This window comes from Pelobates fuscus, chromosome 4 (assembly GCF_036172605.1).
Source record: "Pelobates fuscus isolate aPelFus1 chromosome 4, aPelFus1.pri, whole genome shotgun sequence".
NCBI lineage: Eukaryota > Metazoa > Chordata > Amphibia > Anura > Pelobatidae > Pelobates > Pelobates fuscus.
In genome coordinates, this window is record NC_086320.1 from 161,916,121 (window position 1) to 161,935,784 (window position 19,664).

Genomic DNA, 19,664 nt, shown 5'->3' on the forward strand with positions numbered 1-19,664 from the left:
CGGACAGGGGCACATGTATGAGTGTGGGATGGATAAAGTATGATTGGCTATATGCTACATGGGGGAGTGTGAGATGTGAGGAAGTGGGTGGTAACAGATTAGACTGACCTCAGTGCCACTTAGGAGCCGGGCCAGCAACAAGTTTTCCTGCCTCCTCCTGTTGCTGGGCTTGCTGGATTTTCTGCCTGGGGCCCTGGATGCTGGATCCTGGATCCTGGTTTTACAGCCATCCTGTGTGCTCTCAGGGCTGGTACTGGTGCTGCTGCAGACGGTGGCCTCCTCCTTCCCCAGCAGCCTGGCAGTGAGGCTCCCCTCCCCAGCGGTCTGGTCCCCCCTGTGGCACGTTCCATGGACACACTGCCTGTGTCTCTCTCCCTGGACTCCCTCCATGGGTCTCCCTCCATGGTCACCCTTCGTGGCTCTCTCCCTTTCTGGGCTCTGTGTGCCCCAACTCTCCTCCTCGGGGCCGGTATAGGATCTGCAGCCCGGGCCCGAGGCTTCAACTGGGCCACGCACCTGGACCACGTGGCGCACGGCCGTCTCCGCGCCCGGTCCTTCCGCCGACCCTGGTGTCCGGGCGGCGGCATCTGCTGTGGACCACGCCCCCCCCTGGAGGTAATGGGGGGGCGGAAACTCGGCGATTGACCCGGGCGGCGTGTGGGATGCCACCCGGGGTCCTCCCCTCTTGGCCGGCAGTGGTAAGTGGGCCCCCTGCGGGGCGTACGGGGTGGCTCTCGGCCGCTGCCGCCGGGTGGGGAGGGGTCCTGGATCCCCCTCAGGGGCTATACTTGCTCCCTGCCCCTCCCCTCTCTCGGGGTCCGCGGGCGGTGTGTGCTCCCTGTCCCTCCATCCCCCTCCCCTCTATTATTAGTGTGTCCCCCCCTTTATTATTACTGTCCTCCCCTTTATTATTACTGTCCTCCCCTCTATTATTAGTGTCCCCCCCTTTATTATTACTGTCCTCCCCTTTATTATTACTGTCCTCCCCTCTATTATTAGTGTGTCCCCCCTTTTATTATTACTGTCCTCCCCTTTATTATTGTGTGCCCCCCTTTATTATTACTGTGACCCCCCTCTATTATTGTGCTCCTTCTCTTTCTTTATTGTCTTCCCCCCTTTTTTATTTTTTCCCACCTCTTTCTTTATTGTCCTCCCCCCTCCTCCTTGCTGACCTTCTTTGCCCTCCCCCCTCTCCCCCTCCCCCCACCCCCACTCTCCTTACCTGTCTCGGCAGCCTCCTGTCCTGGAGCGTTGGCTCTTCAGCTCTCCACTGCTGCTTCAGGCATTGGGTGCAGTTGCCAGATCCGTCCAGCAGGTGGCGTTTGAAGCTCCAGTTGCTATGGGAACTGCGCTGCAGGTGATGGACTCCTCTTTTCAAGTTGCTGTCTCTTCTATGGTGCCGCCAGCGGTTCCTGGGGTGCCGTCAGGTGAGTCATGTTTTCCTGCGCTGGTTGGGGCGCCTGTGCTAGGCTGGTTCATGTTGGGTTTATTTATTAAAAATAAAATGAATAATAATAATTTTCTAAAACCTAAACACGAATTTTTTTTTTACAAAAATAAATAAATAATCAAAGAGTAACGATCAGCCGCGCTCAGTGTAGTACTCTCCTGGTGTGACGGTGCGTCCACCGGTGGGTTGGGGAGCAGTGCGCTCGGTCCTCAGCGCGGCAATTGGAGGGGAGTTGGGCCTTTTCCTCATTGGTAGCTGCGCCCCCCCTCTCCCCTGCGCACTCGCGCAAGATATTCCCCTTTGGCCCTGGGGGGGGGATGCTCTTCCCTTGGGGCACAAGGGGGGGTAGGACTCGGGCGGCGATGATGTATAGTTCCGTTATGGGAAATTCCTAATACATTGGGAATTGGGTTTGGGGTTTGCTATTTTTGAGAGCATGGTTGGGGAGCGGGCTGCACTGCGTGGCGCTGTTTTGTTACCAGGACACCACTTGGGCTGCATGTCATACTTATGGTGGCCTGGGTTGGTGGTGCTATGAAAAACATTTCATCAGCGCCTCGCGGTTTTGCCCTCTGTAGCATGGGATCAGATGGGCTTCGGCCCCTGGCTCTCCATCGTAACCCGCCCGGCAGCGCGTAAAGGGGGTTTGTCCTACTTTCCTGGGGGGGGGGGCGGCTCCGCCCCAGCGGCCTCGCAGCAACGGCCAGGTTGTTGCAGGGAGTTGAACGTCGGGCGATGTAAGTAGGGTGGGTCATGCTGTTTTAAGCTCAAATTCTCCCATCGTTGAGGGGGCTCACTCTGCCTCCTGCTGGTTCAAGAGGGGTAAGTACGGGAAAAAAAAGGGTCGTGGGGGCACAGGGCGGCGACGCCAGTGCTCGTAAGCGCGATGCGCCCATGGCTCAACCACTACTGGAATTGGCAGGCCATGGGGCTCCTGCTGGAGGGGGTCACCTGAGGCTTTGGGATCCCTTTCTCGGAGCGCCTGGCTTCGGGGCGGTGTGGACCTTGACGGAAAGGTTAAATTAACTTTGTATGTATAGATTGGTGAAAGTCGAGACAGGGGATATGTGATAGACAATTTAAATACTTAAAGGGAATCAATACAGTAGGGAGGAGACTATGTTTAACAGAAGTAAAACTTCCGCAATAAGAATACATAGTCTTAAATTAGAGGGGCGAAGGTTTCCCAATCATACCCGGATGTATTACGTTAACGGAAGGGTAGTGGATGCGTGGACTAGCCTTTCGGCTGAAGTAGTAGAGGAGTGTAAGTGGGTGTGGGATATGCGTAGGGCTGTCCTACCTATAAGATAAGTCCAGGGACTAATGTCAGTGGTTAGAAAATTGGGCTGACTGGATGGGCCGAATGGTCCTTATCTGCCGTCACATTCTATGTTCTGTTTCTAAGTCTGTATTTGACTTCCCGCAGATGGTGCTGGATAAGCTCCTGCGGGAGGTAGCTTTGGGGTGGTTCGCGGGGTCAGTTGAGGCCCCGTCGCTCCCCAAGTTGCAGGTCCCCCTTGGGCCTGGTGCCCAAGTGGGAGGCAGGGGATTTTCGTCTGTTCATCATTTGCCCTGCCCTTAAGGGGTATTGGTGAAAGATGTCGGGCGTCCTAGGCATTCTTCGATGCTGCAGTACGCATGGTCGGGGCAGTGGCTTTGCTAACGAAGGCCGAGGTCGGAGCCGCGTTTCGCTTGTTGCCAGTTCATATGGATTGTCATCAACTCCTGGGTATTATGTGGATACGTGCTTTCCGATGGGTTGTTCATATCCTGCTTTTACGATGAGTGCGTCAGCACTTTCCTGGAGTGGGTGGTGTGGCAGGAGGCAAGGATTGGCTCGTTGCTGCGTTACCTTGATGGCTTTTGTCTGTGGGCCTTCGCTGATTTGTCGACTCTTGCTCGACTCGGTGGAACTTTGGGGTCCTCTTGGAGCACGATAAGACAGTGGGGCCCAGTGACGTGCCTTAGCTCCTTGGGTATCGAAATTGACTCTGTGGCCATGGAGTGCTGGCTGCCGCAGGATAAGGTTGAGAGGGTGTGGTGATGGCCAGGGTTCTGAGGAAGATGCAGCTGTGCAAGCTGCAGTCTTTGCTAGGGAGGTTGATCTTCCACTGCCGGATCAGGCCCATGGGGCAATTGCCCCGCAGGCGCCTGGTGGCCGCTACTACCGGGACCGCAGTATTTTATCCGGCTCTGGAGGTCTGGGTTTTCTTCCTGACAGAGTATATTGGAAGGTCATCTTGGCAGGCGCCGGAGGTGTCCAGTTCGGACTTGCCCCTCTATACGGACGCGGCTGACTCTGTCTGGTTGGGGCGATTCTGGGATCGTGCTGGTGTGCTGACATGGTCGGCGGCGTGGTCTGCCTCTGACTTGACCAGGAATCTTGCCTTCCTGGAGCTTTTCCATTGTGGTGGCATTGGATTTGTGGGGTCAGGAGCTACAGGACCATCGGGCCGTTATTCACCATGCCAACCTCGGGGTTGTCCAGGTGATTAGCCAGCTCTCGGCCTCCCTTTTCTCTTTTGACAAGTCCCAGGGTTGGGTGGCTGTCGCCACGGGGTTTCTGGTATGGCATGCGGTGTAGGACCCATGCAGGGGTCGGTTTCTGTGGATCGAAAGAGGCTGGTTTTGGGGGCCCTATGGGCACAATTGTGCCAGGTGCTCCCGGAGGAATGCCTCGTCGTTCTTCATTTCTTTGGGGCCATGAGGATTGGGTTACTGATGGGTCCGAACTGGTCAGCCGGTAGGGGAGGATTCTGTTTGCGGATGTCCGGGATGGTCAGGACCTGGTGTCCTTCAAGACTCGCCCATACAAGACCGACATCCTTTGCAGGGGCAGGTGGGTCCCGCTGGCCGCGGTCCCAGGATTGGACGCCTGTCTGGTCTGGGCGATCAGGGAGTCCACGGTACGGCCATACCTGGCTGTCCCAATCATGGTATACGAGGAGGGGAACTTCCTCTCCCATTTCAATTTGTTTGGCGGTCATTCTTTCCGCATTGGCGCTGCGACGGAGGCCTCTCGGCTGGGTATGTTGAATTGGGATGTGCAGAGGATAGGAAGGTGGGACTCTAGGACATTTGTTCCAGTGTGCGGGACGCTGTTTTGCTCCGTTGATTGTTTTTTCCTTCTCGGGGCGGATGATTGAGTACTCGACGGTGGAGGTTCGGTGGTTCAGCGCCGGGGGGACATGAAGTGGGTCTGGCTCCTCCCAGAGGTGGTCAGGTTCTCTTGCTAGCGGGGGGGTGTCATTGGTTCTGGTCATTCCCCCTGGGGGGGTACTGACCTGGGGACGGTGCCGCTTGGAGACTTGGTGGGCATAGGGAAGCAGGACTTATGTAATTTCCATTTTTTTTTTGCATGGTGTGTTCAGAGGTTGTGGCGAGGAACTATTGGCGGCAAGCATACATCTGGAGTGCGTTGGAGTGCTGCCGCGAAGGGTTCAACCGTTGGGTTTCACGGTTCGTTATAGGGGTTTTGGGGGATGCCCATTTCATCAGGTTTTGAGAAGGAGGCGGCAGATTGATTGCGGACGGTTGGGGTTCATTTGTCTGAGGTCGGGCTCGACCGATTTAATCTGGCCATTCGAGAGATGGTGGAACAGGCCCTGGTTGGTTTGTTTGGGGTCCCCCGCTGATTTTAGGCTTAAAACAGCGGGGGGTGTCCTTGCCAAATAAGGGATGGTTTGGTAGATTAGATGAAAAAGGGGGATAATGGTCGGGTCTCATCCTCCCCCTGTCTCTTATGGTGAACCTGGAGGAGGTACCAGCTTGGACGTGTCCCCACTGGGTTGTAAGTCGACCAGTGGGGAGCATTATGGTTGGGCCCCACCGAGTGGGTGGGGAGCCCTGAAAAGGAAGATGTTTTTATTATGCTGAGGGGGAGGTGAGAGCCTTGGGGAAGTTAGATTGTCAAGGACGGTTTCTTTGGTTACTGTATGACTAAATGCAAATTGTTTATGTTAATTTATGATAATTATAATTTCTTATATGTTAAAAGGAGTTATACAGTATTTGGTTGTGTTAATAAATGCTGTGGCCTGTTTTTCTCCAAGAAGTTGTCTGTCGTTATTTGAAGGGGTAAGTTATGGTTTTATGGGGGATTAAGGGAATGCTATCCAATGCCCACTACGTACATACATGCGTCTATCTCATATATTAGTTTCCCCTTTTACGTTGCATTACTGAAATAAATGAACTTGTGCACGATATTCTAATTTTTCGAGTATCACCTGTATGTGTCAATTATTAGATATCCTATAATTGTAGTTATAGGAAATATAATAGAAGAAAAACCTATAAGAGTAATTATAGGTTCTATCTACAGGGGAAATAGGAAAACAGGATTTAGGAAATATGCCCCAAAACAGGATAAAAGAAAACAGCTAAACAGAACCAGACAGAAATGATATGAATACTTAAATAGGATTGTTGTTGTACAGTCTCTTTGGTTAAGAGGTTATATAGTAGTAGCTCCTTTGTGATAGAGGCAAAGTAGATTGGAAAATAAGTAAATCCGAGGAAGGATTAATTAGATATCCACAAAGTAAATGAAAGTCCAGTGTTGATTTAAGTAAGTTGGATGTTCTGCAGGTAGTCATCAAACTTCAATGTCAAGGCCACTTGCTTTGTCGGGTGTGGCCTTTTATAGCAGAACTTGATTTCTTGTTGTACAGGTGAGAGTCGGAGGTGACCAGTGGCTAGGGAGGCCACTAGAGGTGAGAAAAACAGGTACTGGAATTTAAAGGAACGGTATAAAAAAAAGAAAATCTTGCTAGTCAGCATAGGAACCTCACAATATGCTTTATTCTCCTTCCTCCAAACATAGCGCTGATCCATTGGACCAAAAAGTTCCAGTTTTGTTTCATGCTCTACACAACAGAATCCCAAAACTTCTATGGCTTATTTATATGATTTTGGGGATATTGGAGCCACTGTTTCTTGTGCTTTTGGGTCAGTAGTGGTGTACGTCTTGGAGTTCTGGCATGGTAACCTTCTGCGTTTAGTATGCGCCTTACTGTGCTCACTGAAACCTCAGTGCCTGTTGCCACCAAGTCTTACTGCAGGTCTTTTGCAGACACTTGAGGGTTATTCACAACCTGCCTTCTCAAAAATCTGGTTGCAGCCACTGAGAGCTTCCTTTTTCTGCCCCCGTCCAGGTAGTGTAACCACTGTTCCTTCAACTTGGAAATGTGAACTATGCTTCCATCCTTGTCTCTAGGAACATTTAGTGCCTTTGTTATCTTTTGTATTCTGTGCCTTGTTTGTGAAGGGCAATGATGTCTCCTTTTAACTTTGTGGGCACGCCTCTGACTTATATAGCCATATTTCTAACACGCAGCCAAACATGACACTCAGCAAACCCCTAACCAGTTCAGGTAATTCAAGTGTTCCAACTCAAGCACACCTGGTGCAATTAATGAAGTCCTTGATTAGTTGCATTTGGTGTGCTCGAGACAACACCTGTTTTGCATATATGTGCTGTTGTGAGTGATTCTATTCAGTGGTTTGAATAATTTTGAGACTGGAGAAGTCATTATACGTTACATTTTCAGTTGAATTTGAGGAAGCATTGGTTGTGTTGAGCTATTTCAATTGCTTTTGTTTGATTTGTTCATTGCAAACAAGTCTGTACATTTTGACAATAAACCTGATTGTGAACGGGAGGTCGAATAATTTTGATTATAACTGTATCTACTAAATAGTATTTTCTATTTATATTTTTATTTTGGGCTGTGGTGTGACCCTTTAATTGTGATAGACACTTTAGACTGTTTGTTTGAGCATAGGCCTTGTCATTGGTCAGTGTTTATTTTCCTAAGTTTGTTTCTCATTGTGTATGGTATGTATTATTTACCTCCGATATATCCCATATTTCAGCTGATTAGAGCAGTGGTTATGACTCTCTTTAGACCTGGTAAACCTAGGTAAGTGTCCTTGGGTAAGGCACCATATTATATACATCTACCTAGCTCAAATCCACATAGACTGTAAATTTGTTTGATCAGATTCCACATTATCTCTAATATGCTCTTTATATAATTGTAAAGCACCATCGTGGAATATGTTGGCACTGTATAAATGATGATAATTTTAATAATCCAGAATATGTTGGCTTTATATTTATTAATAGGGGTCATAATAATACACAATAAAAAAGTATTTCTGCTTTGATTTATACAGTTTCCTCTGTTGATGGAACCCATTTTATTATACGTTTAAACAGACTCTAAAGCAAGGCAAATGTTTGTTTATTTTGCCAGCACACAGCTGTGTTTCCACTTGCTGTATTAGAAATTTTAAACTCTCCTCATCGTTATCCAGAAAAGAAAAATGGCCTTACCTTCTTGGGAATTTGCTCCGTAACTTATTTAAGTTGGTAAGTAGTAATTTACTTCTTATACATATCTGGGATATGTTGTGTTAGCAGGGTGTCATATGGACTATTAAAGGGACTCTCACTTTTCTGGAATTTACACCATTGAATACAACATTGAAAACCTCTCACATAATGTTCCATTTTGTTTTTCATTTATACATAACATTTTGCAGATAGCATTATAATCCTGTTCGGATAAGGCAAAAACCAGAATAAACATTGTAAATAAGGCATAAACACATTGGTTTCATTTCTTCTCTTCTCTGTATGTTTTCTCTATGGTGACTGCCAGGTCCAAGGACAACGTTTATAACAATGATAGACAGGGAGCTGAGGTGGAGGATCCCAGTTACAGGATAATGGTGTATGGATTCTTATATTTAAACCAATTTTTCACACTTCACAAATAAATATTTGGTAAATATAGGGATAAGTAAACATCATATTAAAAATCATGGAAAATGGCAGTTCCCCTGTAAGGTTGACATTACATTTTCCATACCCTGCTATGCCACTTTATAAAAAATAGTACATTAAGTTCAATGTTTCACATATTTCTCTGAGGCATGGAATAGGTAAAAAAAACACTTTGTGGGCCATACTGGACGACCATCCACAAACGTATTCACTGGAACCAGCACCATTTCTTTTGTATCATACCAAAACAAGCTCCTCAGCCTATAAACAGTCTTTAACTATTAGAATCTTCAATGTAGATAAAGACTTGATTCCACTTTACTGAAGAAAACAGATGCCCCCACCCATGAGTTTATGGTACCAATGAATTGAAGAGCTGCGAGCACTAAAGGAACTCTCCCTACGGGCAGAGGGGAGGTCACAAACATACAGGACAACATGGACACACGCATCCTCGTCATTGACAAGACCAATTTCCAAGCCCTTATACAATAAGGAAGATGACTCCTAAGAGACTGTCCCTAGTAAACTTAGGGAGGGACATAGACTAACCATACCTCAGACTGGACGACTTCTCCTCGACCCATTAAACCATTTAAGAACTGGTCAAGGCTGCCTACGGCCTGACTAACCTAATCCTATGCAACGTGAGATATACACATGCCTGAACATGGTGACACACATCCTTCGAAGACAATCCCCCCCTTCTTGTCCAAAGACACTGCGGCAAGGGGTTTTGGGGAAAGGAATTAATACAACCGGAGTGACCTCCGGTACTGCTTGTGTCACATAGGATCCCTGACTTGCCAACCATTGAGACATGTCCGGGGAGGTAACCAGAGGTAACACCCCAGATGGCGAGAGGGTGGGCATTAAATGGACAGGACCCTTACAGCAAGCGTCCTTTACCCACGTAACCACATCTGACTCACAGGAATAGCAGTACACACCAATCAAGATATTGCATTTAGACTAATGATATATGAGACCTCACACCGCAGTGGTTGCTGGGGTACCCACTACATCAGCTCTCTGCAGGCTAACACATACTCAATCACCCCCCACTCCCACTCCTTTGTACCCTCATAGACAGGCGCATATATACAAACATATTAAGCACCCCCACCTCTCCGTCCCCCTCCTTTTTATTTCTTACTCTTCTCTTTCTCTTACTTCCCTTCCTCTCTTCTCTCTCACTTTTGCTTTCCCTTCCCCTGGACACCACAGCATGTGAGCATTAGTTACACTCGTTAATGTACTTATGTAACCTGTTTTAGGAGTAACATCACAATCTGTGGTGACCTATAAACTACGAGCCTTTCTTTTCAACACGGCTATCTCTAAGGTTGGAAAGATGTAACACACACCTCAGCTCGCTAACAATGTATTACACACATGGTCTCTGACTGCCGCTTAGATGAACCTAAGGTTGACGTGACATGACCCCCTCACAGGGGACTAAAGCTGAACACTCCAAATAGTCCATTGTATTAACTCTGTATTGGAGACCTGCATGTCTTAATTTAATCATTTAGGTATCTGCTTACCCAAACCTTTCTATGCATTTACTCACTGAAATAGGTACCTGCGTGTACCACACTGTTTTATGGCCACGTTTCAATGAGATTATGTTTTCTGGGTGCCTATAGTGTCCCTTTAAAGTGGTGAAAATGTTATGTTTTTAAAGTCAAAATTAAATATGAAAAATAGGAAACTGACAGATATATTGCAGGATTTTTAGAAAAAAATTGTTTTTACCAAATACAACTTTCCAGTATGCACCAAGGATCCATGTCAAGCCATTATGTGGGGTTGAAATACTGACCATAATTGTATTGAGGGAGGGGAGTTAATAAAGTCATAAGACCTTTTTGAAAACATAATTCTAAATTTTTAAAAACATTTTGCAACACCAGCCTAAAATGCTGATAATAATAATTGAGTTATTAACTAGTGAGAACTAAAGGAGGATTCAAAGTGAGTTTCACTTTAAAGGCCAAATTAGCTAAAAGTGGAAGCATAGCTAACATTTCTAACAAAGCTGTAAAGGTTTTCATTCTGGAAATATTGGTCTTTACATTAATTTTGAATTTTCACTATAGCATATCTTCCAACTCAGGTGTCCTGCGAATCGTTAAGCTTGTGGGAGGGAGGTAAATGTCATTAGAACCTCCCCAAAAGGTGAAGACCCACTCAAAATGGGGCGGTCTACCCGAGTTAATGGCAGGTCAGCTAAGAGTGAATGTAATCCCCAAAGGCAGGACACCAGGGAACTAAGGTGGGATGGCTGGACAGGACCCAAAAATTGGGACTGCCTTGTCGAATTTGGGATGGTTGGGGGATATGCTATAGTGAGTAATCCTGTCTTGTCCAGTATTCCTTTCAATATATTCTTTGAATTTACTTTTGCGAACTCTACACAGGAATTAAACATACAACATAGACAGGGTGGACATTGTTAACCACTGACATTTACTTTCCAATAAGGCATTTTTAAAAATAGTATCTTGATTTACCTGCATTTATGTTATTGTCAATCTTTATTTGTATTGAAGCATTGAGTGAGCTTTACAGAAAGAAGAAGTGGAGATATATGACTGACAGTAGATACAAGAATACAGTTTAACGTAAAATTACATATTCTCCCCGAGGAACTGCTTCATTTTATAGGTTAATGTACGTAGCTTTATATCAGTAGCAAAAACAGTTAGGTGGAGACAAGTTAGTTAGCATTAACATGAGCTTTAAGTAGCGAGTTTAGTAGACGCTTTTCTGCTCCTGAGTCTAGTAGGGCACTTTGCTTAGTAAGGTATGCATTCTGGAATATCACTCTATGTGGCATTCTTACTGGTTCTGCACAGTCCTATACTAGGTTAGAGGCAACAAGCTAGGCACATATTAGTAGTAAATAAGCTGTGCTAGAGTTACAGGCTATTCTGCATTTATATTATTAAGAAACTTGGAAGGCAGTTATGCCTGTTGGCAGGAAACCATGAGAGACTTTTCGTCAGGTTCTTTGTGAATAATTGATGACTAAGAGACGTCAATAAATTAAGAAGTACACACAAGTCTGTCTATTGCTTGCCTCCCTTGTTCTCACGGATGTAAATTAAGTGCATTGGAAAAGATAATCTAGCTAGTGTTTATCAGAGCTAGGTTAAGGATTTAAATGTAAATTATTAGGTGGGGATTCTCAAAAAGACAACATGACAGAAACCTCACAACCTTCACATAAAGGGTTTACTAAAATAATAAATTAGTAGTTAACATGCACTTGGGTCCAAATTTGATTAAAACTGCACCCCATAGCCACTTCTATAATTGGCAAACAGTGTTGTTTATGGGTTTGACCAACACTAGAGGTATTATACAAGACACTGATACTTAAGGAAGCATAGCAACAAAATACCTGATAGCCTCTATAAAAACACACTACTTTTTTTTTTTAGATATCTCTTTTAATTGTACTAAGACGAATTGAAGTGTATCTTGCTCACACATGTCATGTTGTGTTATCCATACATCCTATGTGTCCCTATTTAGGACGGACAGACCCTATTTTGGGCCCGAAACCCTTTGTCCCTCTCATTTGTCCTAACGTTGCTCTTTTACTTGGAGCTCCATATTGTTGGTGTGTCTGAGTGTATAACGGAGCTCCACAACAACAAATTTGCCCTTGACTTATTGATCTTCAGCAAGTGCCTCTATAAAAGCTGAAGTTTTAGTAGTTTGCTCTTCTGGTGCATGCATGTTCGTGTTAACACAATTCCAAGGAAGAAAGACATCAGCAAAGATCTTAGAGAAGCAATTGTTGCTGCCCATCAACCTGGGAATGGTTATAAGGCCATTTCCAAACAAATATAAGTCCATCATTCTATAGTGAGAATGATTATTCAAAAGTGGAAAACATTCAAGACAGTTGGCAATATTCCCAAAAGTGGACGTACAGAAATTAACCCCAAGGTCAGAGTGTGCAAAGCTCACCTAAATTAAAAAAAAAAAAAAAAACAAGAGTTACATCTCAGACTCTACAGGCCTCCGTTAACATGTTAAATATTAAAGTTTGTGACAGTAAAATTAAAAAAAGACTGAACAAGTATGGTTTGTTTGCAAGAGTTGCCAGGGGAAAGCCTCTTCTCTCCTCTGAAGACAACATGGCAGCACGGCTTAGGTTTGCAATATTGCAATTTAAACAAACTACAAAACTTCTGGAACAATGTCCATTGGACAGACAAGACCAAAGTGGAGATGTTTAGCCACAATACACAGCTCCAAACACAGTGTATCAGCACAAATATTTCATACCAACTGTGAAGCAATTGGGTGGAGAGGTGAAGATTTGGGCTTGTTTTGCAGTCACGGAACCTGGGAACCTTGCAGTCATTGAGTCAACCATGAACTCCTTTGTATACCAATGTGTTCCAGAGTGAAATGTGAAGCCATCTGCCTGACAGCTAAAGCTTGACCAAAATTGGGTCATGCAGCAGGACAATGATCACAAGAACGACAGCAAACCTACAACAGAATGACTGAAAAAGAAAAGACTCATGGTGTTACAATGGCCCAGTCAAAGCCCAGAGCTCAACTCGATTGAAATGCTGTGGCTGGATCTTAAGAGAGCTGTGTATAGACAGATGCCAGCAGTCCTCAATAAACTGAAGCAATGTTGTCTCAATAAAGTCATACAGAAAACGATTACTTCAAGTTATTGCTGCTGAAGGTCATTCAACAATTTATTGAATCATAAGGTGTACTTCGTTTTCTACACATGGATTCTTTTTTGTCTTTATGGTTTTTATAAGAATAAATCATAACACAGTGTTATATATCATATCAGGTTATGGGCAGGGCTATCTCTACCTCTTGTATGTGTCTGTGTATAATGTATGTTCTCCACTAATTATTATGGCGCTTTATAAATACCAGTAATAAATAATGAATGACTGACTATGTTGTTGTTCATCTGGTGTTGTATTTACATAATTTTAAGTCCTACTAAGGAACAGATGATTGCTATTATGTCCTGTTATGTAAAACCACAGAATCCACAGAAGGGTGTACTTTTTTCCCATGAGTGTATACTGACAAGACAATACAAACAATTCACAATAAAAAATTTTGTAAATGTTGCCCGTTTCAGCAGAATTGGAGATATTTTCTCGAGGTTACAATTTTGGTCTTCAATCTTCCACAACATGCTATTTAGTGAAACAATGCTCTAACTTTTGTCTTTGTATTACTTTATGCTTGATATTTACAATAGATATATATTATGTGATGATTTTGTGATGAAATAGCTTATAAACAAGACTGCTAGCATCATGTTATAGATCTAGACATTTTGCATTTTTTGCCAATGTAAACTTACTCATTTACAGACACAAATGACATCATCAGAATGCAGCTGTATCCAGATTCTATGAGATATAAATGATGGCTTGCTGCATTGTATACTCGTTATTTGCAAGAACGCAATTTCAATAAAACAAACACATCATAAATCTAAAAGAATTGGATTCTAAAACAGACTTTCACAATACGTGCAAACTTCATGACAGTTTAATGAGGAGGTATATGATATGCATGCTCATGAGGACATTTCTGCCATTACAATTTAATTGTTTGTATATTTTACAAAATATTATGGGTTTTCACATTGATGTGCTTTATTCTTAGGTGTTGGGTTGCTCATTTATCTCGGTTTTAATTATTTTGGTAATTGCCCACACTCTCTGAATATTGTAATTGCATGTTTGTATTTATTGAATATATATTTTATAGTATATTTTACATTTTTAACATCAGGCTATTAGTAATACATTTTCATATACGTTTTATGGATTAAAACATTCTTTTTTTTCACATGAAAATAATATAGGCAAATTACATAACTATTTTCTTAAAGGTATTATCTAAGTTCAGGGTTCACGGCCTTCCCCACTCCAGATGTTGCAAACTACATCTACCAGCATATAGAGTGCCAACGGTTGCCTACCCCTGGCCTTAGTTATACAATGCATGTACTTTTAATGCTTTTCAACAATGCATTTATTGGTTTTTCAAAATTCCCCCACTAACTGCCAAATTCCCACCTTTTCTAAATTGCAGTCAAGATAATCTGCTCCTTTTTGTACAAATTTCCTTGTTCAGGTTGAGTAATGACCAATCAAATGCTTCTAAGGGAGAAGCATTGTGGACAATGAGACCATTGTATAGAATATTATGAACATTTACTAAAATGCTAGTTTAGCGAATATACTCCAACGTATTTGGAATCTAAAAATAATTGTGTACATAAAAACAGATATTACGAAAAAAATATGTAGCATCATTATATAATTGTTTATTTCTTCAGTCTGTGTGTGATATACTTTTCTTATCTCATACAAGAGGCTGCTGACAGGAATCATTACATGACTGCTGACTCCTTCGATCACCAAATCCCGTTACCCTTCCTTTCCCAATAAGTAACGCAACACCATATTAAGTGGGTAAGGGCAACAGCCACAGCTTTATTTAAACCAGCATAACCAAATACTGCCAGCTGCTGTTTTTTTACTTTTTTAGACAGGTACACTTTAAACTTCTTCCAGAGCCTCTTCAGCCTGTCCTTCGTCATCAACTAAAAAAAAGCCCGTCCAGGCATTATTCATTTACCAAACTTGCAGGCCCAGGAAACCCGCAGCTGTGACAAAATAAAATAAAAATACAACACCAAACAACAATTCTAGAACAGAACCATTGGGGAGGGTGGGTGGGGAAAGACACTGCCAGGCGCCCTCAGCATTGTTCACCAGTAGTCTGGTAATTTTCCCAGAATTCCCTGCTTCCAACTGTAAAACCAACTGTATCCTTTTGGTTGCTATGCCAATCCCTCAGGGCAGCAGTCATGCTCCCCCCCTCCCTATTCGCTCTGGAGGTTGGCCTTTATGATGGCATTAGCTGCTTCACAACTCTGAGCAGGGAGATAATAAGGGCCCTCGCACCCTTGCAAGTTCTTAAACAAACACTCTGGTGGACATAAGAAATGGAAATATGTTTACAGGATGTGTGAAGTAAGGCTGGAGAGGTGTAGCTATGGTTGCATAAAGTAATTTGACTCCAAACTAGCAGTGGATTTACAAATTATTTAGCTGGGATAGGATCTATACACCAAAACTACCTTATTAAACAAAAGTGGTTTGGTGTATAGAGAGACATTTACCATTTAATGTCACTTCAATGTAATTTACTTACTATTGCACTTATTAGAAAAAAAAATATTCAAAATTGTATTTCTATTTGCAATTGGTGATCCAGTGGGCCTTCAGATTGTTACCCCTCTGAAATGAGCAGGGTGGTAATTGTTACTCCATTTGCTCCAAGGATATGGGCTGATTCACAGAAAACAGTATGAATATTGCAAAAATTGCTTCTTTGACCTAATATTTTATCTGTTCGGACTTCCAAAAATATGTGTACTTAAACTAGGATCACTGCATTATTTAAAGTGTAACTGTAACTTCTCAGGAACTTACACCACTATATAAAATTTAGAAAACTCACCTTATTGTCCAGCGCTGTGTTTGGCTCTGCCCCAGTCCGCCTCCTTGGCTGACATAATCAGAATTTATGATTTCAGCCAACCACAATACTTTCGGACATGACAATTCAGACAAGGCAAAGACGGAGCAAAATATTACAAATCAGGAGGAGAAAGCAAACTTGTTTATGTTGATGCAGCCCTAGCCATACCTCCCAAGGCTTTGGCTCACACAGCCTGCATGAAAACAACTGTTTTATTTTCATACAGAAGGCTTCTGCAAGTAAGCAGAACTGTATTAACAGTGCAGGAGATAAGAAATTCTAAATTAAAACAGACTGTGCAATAAATGAAGGGTAAATATTAGATCTCACTTTACATGGAATGTAAGTAATTTAACTTTTAAATACTTTATTAAGCTAAAGTTGTTTGGTGACTATAGTGTCCTTTTAATACACATTGAAATATAATTTAAACTAATACTTATTTATAAAAAAATAAATGATTTCTGTTTCTTTTCTAGGATTATGTGGATTTATTTTGTTGATGGCAAGTGGGTTTATCCTTTTCTTGGATTACTTAGTCCACTTGGATTTGTAGTGTTTCTTTTAGGTAGCCAAGCACTTGCTGCATTAATCTACATTACTGGAGATACTCTCAATTATGTTATCTGGGGTAAGTTTTTTGTGTAGGTTAGTTTGATATTGTGTGTGAAAGATATGTTAATGTCCATACACCTATATGTATATATGTGTATATGTGTGTATATATATATATATATATATATATATATATATATATATATATATATAATATATATCTCCAGCCTGAATGCTCAGCTAACAGTATATGACATTTTAAATACTGATACATAGACGAAAGAATATTTACAAATGTAGACATCTGTTTCCTAATATTTCTTATTTGATCAAGCAAAGTGTGTACAGCTACTCCTCACTTACCGACTGGGTTCCATTCTTACAACCCGGTCGTAAAACAAATTGGTCGGTAAGTGAGGATGCACTACAGAGCATGCACCCAAATTCAGGTCTACGTTCGGGGAAATTTTCCCGAACATAGACAAGCGCAGCAGAGCAAGAAATCCCTCAAATCTATGTTCAGGGAATGTTTCCTGAACATAAATTAGATGGATTCCCGGCTCTGGTGCGTTTTTCTATGTTCGAGGACATTTCCCCAAACATAGATTAGAGGGTTTCCCGGCTCTGGTGTGCTTGTCTATGTTCAGGGAAATTCACCTGAACGTAGATATATTCCTTGAATCCCCATGCTAGAGAGCTGGTCGTGTGAGCTGTCATAAAATAGGTAGGTCGTAAAGTGAGGACCACCTGTATATGAAAGTCATTTGACAACTCAACATGCACATTTTATGACAAATTAAGCAAATAAAAAAATGTTGCAAAATGTCCCTGTTTGGCAAGACCAATTACTTCACTGAAAAGATTTGCTTTTATTATTTTTGACAAAGATATTTCTATTTACATTGAAGGAGGAGAGGAAGAAAGAAAAAAGAATATATAAGCGTTCCCTGGTTTGTACTTCGCCCATGAAGTGTATGAAACATTCTGAAATGTATATCGGTCTCACTCCATTACATTGAAAGTCGTCAATTTATGACCAACGATGAACAATATTTTGTGAACATATGGTATATATTTTCAAATGTTATGATAGATTCCAATAAAACCTTCAGGATTTTTGCATGCAACATTACCTAGAGAAGTCAAATATCACAATATATTTACCATCTACTTATCACTCAACCTTAGATAGAGAATTTAGAGTTTTATTACAAAGGTAGTCTGAAATAAACAGCTTTCCCATTGTTTGGGTTATGTAAAAGGTAATAGTGCAACAAATGTGGATGAGGGTTGAAGGATCTAAGCCACAAACTCCATAATAAATGTGCAGGACCACATGCCTTACTTTATTTAAAAAAATAAATTACCATGTGAATTTGACACAAAGTATCTAATGCTTCTAATATTTTAGGGGACTTTATCTGGGTAGGTCTTATTTTAGAGAATCCATAAAAAGGTATCAGAAACACACTCATGGCTTCACTATATGCTAGGGGTAACATTCTCAAATGTTCTACCGATATGACTGTGCAACCTATGGTTTATGAATAATTGTTACCTGTCTTTAGGGAAAAATGTAATCTACTCTCCTCCCCGTCATCAAAGGACAAATTGAGGTGACTACATAGGTGTGTGCCCAATTAATGGTACAATGGGAATAATGAGTAATTTAGCACAAGTGGATTAATAAGGAGAATATCAAACTTGCAATGCTATGTATAGCTCTCACTGAGATGAGAACATTCATATTTTTTTTTTCATATCTGAGTATATACAAGTGTTTAATATCTGAGTATTTCCAAAAAACCTACAAAAATAGGTTTATGAAAATAAATTAAACACGTATTAAATAATTTAATTTGACTAGTTTGAATTTCTTTGGGAATCCAGTATGAACCCAAGCTGAATGTTGAAATCTTTAGAGGTTTGATTTCCATACAAATCACATTATTTTTGCCTGCAGCACCTCTTGCAGTAATTATTACTGAAATTATATTCCAGTGAATAACTGTATCATTTTAAGGGTCATGCATGTAGTTGGTAGGTAAATAGAATAGTATAGACTCACACTGCTACAAAGCATTAGGTTGCATTAATGTTATGCATTAGTATTCCATGAAAAATAAATATTAAACTCAGTATTATAACATTTTAGAAGAAGTTGAATAAATATTATTAAAATATATCTGCCTCTCACAAAAGCTGTGGATGAGAAGGGCCACTTAGGTTAGGAATTAAAATGCATTGGCAGAGGAGACCTCTCTATTACCATTGTAAAAATTAGATAAGCGAGAAGATGAACAATCAAATATTGTTAAGCTATTACCACGCTAGCTATGTACTGTCATTTTTTCTGTCCATTCTAAAATAAATAAGATATATATATATATATATATATATATATATATATATATATATATATATATAAAGGTAGAAACAGGAGCACTCACTTGGATTTTTCAAACGTGTATTAACAGTCTTAACACAAAACTACATCAAAATTTTTAATAATTTTTATTTATATATATATATCGGTGTATATATAGTTTGATATATACGTATATACTTATGAATATATATTAATATCACAATACAGTTAGAACGAAATAACACATATATTTTTTTTAATTATTTCATTTTTATCATTTATCATTTTTATTTTTTAATGTATTTACATATTTATTTTTTTACATTATATATAAATATATATAATTATAATTATATATATTTAATCAATATTATTCTATGTGTATTTTGATATTAACATATATATATATATATATAATTATATATATATTAATATTAAAATACACTTAGACAGTGTATGTGTATGTGTGTGTATGTGTAAATGCATATATATACTTATATATATATATATATTATCTAAGTATATATTATTTAATTTTACACTGTTTTAATCCTTATTTATTCATTTTACAGCCAGCAGGGGGACTACATGCCATTCCAGGCAGTCCCCCTGCTGGCAATTCTGTGGACGGCTATGCCGTCCATGTGATCGTGAGGTCCTCACAAGGACCTCACGATCACATGGACCAGGAGGGCCAGATTGGAAGCAGGGGGATCCCAGGGAGTCCCGGGTAAGTACATTGGACGGCTTGTGCGTTCTATGCCACCCTCCGGCGTTTAGAGCCGGGTCCCCAAGGACGGCATAGAACGCCCGCTGTCCTTAAGGGGTTAATATATATCAGCTGTAGCATCAACCATATGAAAGGGCATATGTGCTAATGTGCTTCAAACAAAAGTGCATTACATAAAGTGACATGTACTTCAAGTTCT

General features: G+C 41.6%; 1 protein-coding gene across 2 annotated transcripts in view; it reads left to right on the plus strand.

The window, feature by feature from the left end:
* Nucleotides 1-18,225, plus strand: part of ADTRP (androgen dependent TFPI regulating protein) — a 39,961-nt gene extending 21,736 nt beyond the window's left edge. For both annotated transcript variants that reach the window (XM_063451719.1, XM_063451720.1), the window contains 3 exons: nucleotides 7,714-7,829; nucleotides 16,292-16,443; nucleotides 17,276-18,225. In XM_063451719.1, the coding sequence (XP_063307789.1) occupies nucleotides 7,714-7,829; nucleotides 16,292-16,443; nucleotides 17,276-17,307 (300 nt within the window). In that variant the 3' untranslated portion in view covers nucleotides 17,308-18,225. The remainder of the gene's footprint in view (nucleotides 1-7,713; nucleotides 7,830-16,291; nucleotides 16,444-17,275) is intronic.
* The last annotated feature ends 1,439 nt before the right edge of the window (nucleotides 18,226-19,664 follow it).